At 44.6% G+C, this 6,000-nt stretch overlaps 1 protein-coding gene across 1 annotated transcript in view; it reads left to right on the top strand.

Moving 5' to 3' along the window:
- The window catches only part of scfd2 (sec1 family domain containing 2), a 122,228-nt gene that overhangs the window by 59,901 nt on the left and 56,327 nt on the right, over window positions 1-6,000 (top strand). The window contains 1 exon segment of the mRNA XM_032526005.1: window positions 3,210-3,498. Within this exon segment, the coding sequence (XP_032381896.1) occupies window positions 3,210-3,498 (289 nt within the window).

Here is a 6,000-nt window from a genome sequence, read left to right as displayed (position 1 = left end):
CTGTACTAATATGCATATGACAATAAACTTGGACTGAACTGAAATGTGTGACCTGGCGAACTGTGCGCATAGCAAGCACACCGACTACGCATGCTCCAACACTCGTTCCATACCCCCGTCCTTTTGGTGTATGCACCCTTTAGCTGGCTTGCCATAAGAGCTCAACTGATAAAGGATTTTTAAAGCCGATATTGATACAAATACTTGGTTATTTAAAAATCCGATAATCCGATATATATCAGCCAATAGATTTTTTTTTTTGTAATCAATGATAGTTGATAGTATCGGCCCGCCAGTATATCGGTCGGGCTCTATTTGACATGAAGGAGAGAAGAAGATAACAAAGTGGATGCTTGTTTTGGAGAGATGTGCAATACATCTGCCCACATTTATGATTCATCTTTAAAGACAAATGGCGTTGCACTCCTGGTGAGAAATGGCGGATCAAGAAATGCAAATGCGTGAAATACCAGACCCACGCGGACCCGTAATTGTAGTATGAGTGGATCCGCAAGGAAGTCCTTATGATCGGTACAAGTCCACAGCTGTCCACCAACGGTACTGCTTCTAATCAGTACGTTGCATGCATGGTAGCTGCAAGATAGAACTGCATAATGGTAACTTTGATCAAATCATCAGCAGTCTGGCTCTGTAGTTAGGACCACATGTTGAAGAACAATACAAAACAAAAACTGGATGCCTACATCTGAGAACATATTCTGTTGGTGTGCTCAGAGCCCAAGGAGGTGGCACTAGTTCAGGAATAATAATACAACAATAGGACATACTTCTTGACAAATGATGTGGAGGCCCAGAGGCCCTCCAGAGCTCCTCCTCTCCACCCTGACCCATACTGAGAGCTTCTGAAGGTACTTCTCAGACCAGCTTTGAGGATCAAATGAATGTCCTCCTGGACATGCAAAGACAGAAGTGCAGGCGACCAATAATTCTAAAGTGAGAGGTGAAAGAGAAAGTGCTTAGCCGTTTGCATTTCAAAAAGAAATCCTTAATGTTCTTTGTCGTTCTCCCCTCGCTGCCGTCCACCAGCAGAACGAGCCAGGGGGAAAGATCCCAAATATTGTTTGGCAGTTCCAATCAGTGCAACTTGGAGAGGTATTTGATTTCACAATGTTTCAGCAGAAAAATGCGTGGTGAGATTGTGTTTGAACGGTCCCGAAGGGGGAGTGGTTGGCCGGGGTCGGAGCCGGAGAGTGTTCTCCTGATACCTGGGGATCCTGGGAGCATGTGAACAAAGCAGATATCAGCAGTGTGTGTTCATGCGGCAATGTACAACTTTATATCTATCATCAAATAAATCACTAACATCAACAGAGTCACTGATGTAGACCTTGTATTGTCAACACTCAACAACAGGGACAGTTGTTTCCCCCAAAAAGTATTCTCCTCAGCTACTACTTCATGGGGGACAGTCAGTCAGTTCCCTGGCTTTGGCTCCTCGTCTTTGGGTCTTATTGTACTGCGTCTTTGGCTGAGTGAAGAGTTCTTCTGGGTCAGACACAGGATCCCCCCCAGTGGGCCCGCCACAGCGCCCAAAGCCCCTCGTTCTCAGAGCCTGTTTGCCTTAGTGAGAGGATCACAAAGCTTTTTGCAGAGGAATCCCTCGTTAAAATGAAATCTATTAGCATTTCTGACACAAACATTCTGTCCACTGTCAACAATCCATTACTTTGGACTATCATGTGAAACTTAATTCCTCTTGTAATATCTCAATAGCTTTGCTTTCCACTGTCTCCATCCACTCTGTGACCCCGTTGCCTCTGTTTTTTTAGGCTTATTTTCATTCCAGCTTTGGACAGATTAGCTCCACACCCTTGTTTTATAGGTCTATGAGCTTACTCTTTTTGTGAGTGGCCAGTGTTGTAAAAACGGTCCGGTGATCTACAGCATGTTAGAGCGCAACCATCGTTAGGACTAACGGGCAGACAGGCTCACGACAACAGGTCACTGCACCTAAACATTGTCCCGTGTGTGTATGTGTATGTGTATATGTGTATGTGCTTTGTCTGATGCTCTGTGGTTTGTGGGGTGTGCATGCGTCTGTGTGCGTGCATGGGTGTGCTGTGTGGGTGTGGGTGTGTGTGTGGGTGTGTGTGTGTGTGTGTGTGGGTGTTAGTGTGCGTGCATGCATATGTGTGCTTGTGTGTGTTGGAGTGTGCATGCAATTTGTTGCTGATGTGTGGTGCTTGTGTGTGTGAGGGTGCAGTGGGGTGTGTCTGTGTGCGTGCATCTGTGTGTGTGGGTGTTGGGGTGTGCATGCGTCTGTGTGCGTGCTTGGGGGGGCATGTGTGTGTGTTATGTGTGTGGTGGTGTGTGGTGTGTGTTTGTGTGTGTGTGTGTTGGTGTGTGTGTGTGTGTGTGTGTGTGTGTGTGGTGTGTGTGTGGTGTGTGTGTGTGTGTGTGTGTGTGTGGGTGCGTGATCTGTGTGCTGTGTATGTGTGTGTGTGTGATGTGGCTGTGGTCTGTGTGTGTGTGCGTGTGCGCGGGTTTGTGGTGTGTGTGTGTGTGCGTACGTGTGCATGTTTGTAAGAAAGAAAGAGAAAACAGTCCGGTGCCCAAGCAAATCCAACAAAAGACAGAAACTAAATGAAGCATTACCTCAACCACTCGGAGCTGTGAAATTAGGGAATGGAACGATGAGCTCACTCCCACTGTGCTCTAATTTAAACATATACAGTAGTATTACAACACACACATTAGGACGCCCGCTAATAGGACAACAGACTGATAAATAGGTATTATCAAATTATGTAAATAATCTTTGAATCCTAATGCAACTCGGCAGGGGGACTCAGCTGATTAATCAATTAATCAACCATATTTTTACACTTAACAAACAATATTAAATGTGATTATTAGCTGTTTCCATTCTTCACAGTGATACCTTGATATGTACCGTACCAGATTGGTTTCAATCTTCTTGTCTTTTTTTGAATATTTGTCAAATAGTCATTTATCAGAATCATTTATTTGTCATTATAAATGATTCTGATGAATGAATATACAAAAATAATAATATGTACAGTATTTTTTTTTTTTTTATCAGCCATTATAAATGCCGATACCGATAGATTGGGAAATGCCTAATGTCGTGGACACTGGACATGCTTGGCTGTGGGCAGGAAACATCTGACTAACCATCTGGTGTGTGTGTGTGTGTGTGTGTGTGTGTGTGTGTGTTTGTGATACAGGCTCTTGGAGACTCTGACTTCCCCGTTGTGCTGAGGCAGCTGCTGCCCTTGATGAAGCCCCGCGGAGGCGAGGACAGCACCCTGGGGTGGAGGTCCAGGGAGGATGAATGCGGGCCCGATGAGCTGATCCTCCTGCTGGTGTACCTGTACTCCCTGGCTGACGAGGCGCAGCTCACAGCCCAGGATGCTCGGGACACGCTGGAGAAACTGGAGAGGGAGCTGATAGGAGCGCTCACCCTGGTCATCACCCGAGAGAAGGAACTCAGCCCCTTGCTCCAGAAACTCACCGGTGAGAGAGAGTTAACGCGATCACAGTTTTCATGATTGCTTCCAGGAGCACGCCGATGGTACTGCATCACACCCTTTCACACACACACCTACGGGACACACACGTTCTGGTCAGTTTGGCAAACAGTTACACAAATAGTTGGGTGTAGGAATGTCTGAGCTTTGTGCATGTGGATAAGTGTGAGGCAAGGCAAGGCAAGGCAAGGCAGCTTTATTTGTATAGCACATTTCAGCAACAGGGCAAGTCAAAGTGCTTTACATAAAATCATTAAAACAGATAAACACAAGTAAACCAGTTAAAAGTCATAAGCATAAAAATCAATAAGACACATGAATAGACAGTTAAAAACAAAATAGAAACATTAGGACACATAAAAACAAGAATAAAAGTTACAGTGCAGCATAGAAAGAAATGAGCATTATTTAAAGAAAGGCAGCATCAAAAAAAAGGTCTTCAGCCTTGATTTAAAGAACTGAGAGTAGCAGCGGATCTGCAGGTTTCTGGGAGTTTATTCCAGATAGAGGAGCATAGAAACTGAAAGTGCTTCACCTGTTTAGTTCTGACTGGGGACAGAAAGTCACTGTCCCAGATGACGGAAGGGTCGGGGGGTCATAGTGTAGTAGCAGATCAGAAATGTATTTTTGGACCTAAACCGTTAAGGGATTTATAAACTAGCAAGAGTACTTTGGGGGGGGGGGAATCGATACAGCATAGTATCGCGATATTTTCAGTGGCGATACTGTATTAATACACAGGAACACAATGTGTTGGTCTGCTTGACAATCTATTTTGCAGCAATACAATTGAAGCATACATATATGATACAATTGATGTTGACAAAGTTTCCTTTTGGGGACGTCATTTAAAATTTCAAGCAATTAGAAGTTGGATAAAAGGTTATAAATTGCAATATATTACAGTATATTGCAATATGTTTAAAATGGCATCAAAATCGTATTGTGGCATACGTATCGTGATGGTATGTATCAGGAGGCGTTAGTCATTCCCCCCCCCCCCCCCAATTACAGCCACTCTGCCACGACAATAAGATGTACCTGTACAGCTGACCGATATAGGAAAAGTTTGGTTGTGTGGTTCATAGTCACCAGTGTGTGTCCAAGGATTTCTTTGACTACACTAGTACATTTTCATTTTTAAGCGGCGTTTTCACACAAAAACGATCACACAAGTTTAAGCTCCGTTGTGGAACTAATCTCCATCTATATGAAAACATCTGACAACACATATCACATGACCATTCGCATACACTGGGTGTGAACGGAGAGATAGTTCCTCTGCAGTTGAAAATCATGGCTGTAGTAGTTGAAGATACTTTGGAGAGAGAACAACAACAGTGGCGGAAAGTAAGACCAGGGATTTATTTGCTTGGACCATCAACAAGGTAGTACTGTTACCAAATGGTTGTGTTAGCCTACCTAACCAATACCATTGACTGACATGCGTCATCATTTTGAAAGGTCTCCGTTTCTGCCCCGTCTAGACTACAAACTACAGAGTTTTCAAACCAAAACCGGGGCAGCGGTGTTTCCAAATGTCTCAGTTTTGGGGCCTTGGAAACGGCGGAAAAGTGTGGCGCTGAGCCGTAAAACATAATACAAGATATTCTTTTTTTGTTTTTTTACCAAAACGTATATCTGTAGATGTAGCCTTGGTTCCTTTGTGCACCGCCAGAGTCAGTGCTGGTTTAGCTGAGCTGGTAACTGTGTGGTAGAGCAGATCAAGGCCTTAAGATGAATTAACTGTCTACCTCCACACCACAGCCAGCTGTACCTCCCAGAGTAATGGCGTCTTTAACCTTGGGCCTGTGCACACACACACACACACACACACACACACACACACACACACACACGGTCTCCTCCCCTGCCACACAGTTCATAATTAGAGCTACTTTTAGTTTTGGCCCACTCCGTACCTTAGCACACACCCTGCAATAATACCCTGCTGTTCAGGTTTTCGGCTCATATCGCACATAGGCTCATATAGTATATATAGGGTTGGTAAATCTATGTAAAGCACTAATAAAGGTTGTTGATCCCTCTTGCTCTTTTTCTCTCTGGTCCTTCTCATGTCTTTCTCTCTTCCTGTTCTACTTGGCTAAGTGCAGCTTTTGAATTGTGGGGCCTCTTGGCAGGCAGAGGCTGAGAGATGTGGCTCATGTTAAAAGTGTATAAACACTTCATTGGAAATTACCCTGTCGTAGTGTGCCAGGTGCGTTTTAGAAAGAAAAAGGTGTGTGTGTGAGTGCGTGCGTGCATGCATGTCTTGCCCGTACAGAGGAATTCAGCAGTGTGTCCACCCTGCTTTTAAATGTGAGCGTGTTTATGCGCACGCACGAGCGTCTGTGTGAGAGTTTTTTATGGCAGGCGATGAAGTGCTTGGCTGGGGTAACATGAGGCGGGGGGTCGTCTCTCTCTGCATCCAGAGCAAAACACTGATTGTGACATTCTCCTCCAATTAAAAGACTCAAATTGAAACCAG

The sequence above is a fragment of the Etheostoma spectabile genome, chromosome 9 (assembly GCF_008692095.1).
Source record: "Etheostoma spectabile isolate EspeVRDwgs_2016 chromosome 9, UIUC_Espe_1.0, whole genome shotgun sequence".
Classification (NCBI taxonomy): Eukaryota; Metazoa; Chordata; class Actinopteri; order Perciformes; family Percidae; genus Etheostoma; species Etheostoma spectabile.
Note: the sequence above shows the minus strand (reverse complement) of the source record. Positions and strands in the feature narration are given on the sequence as shown.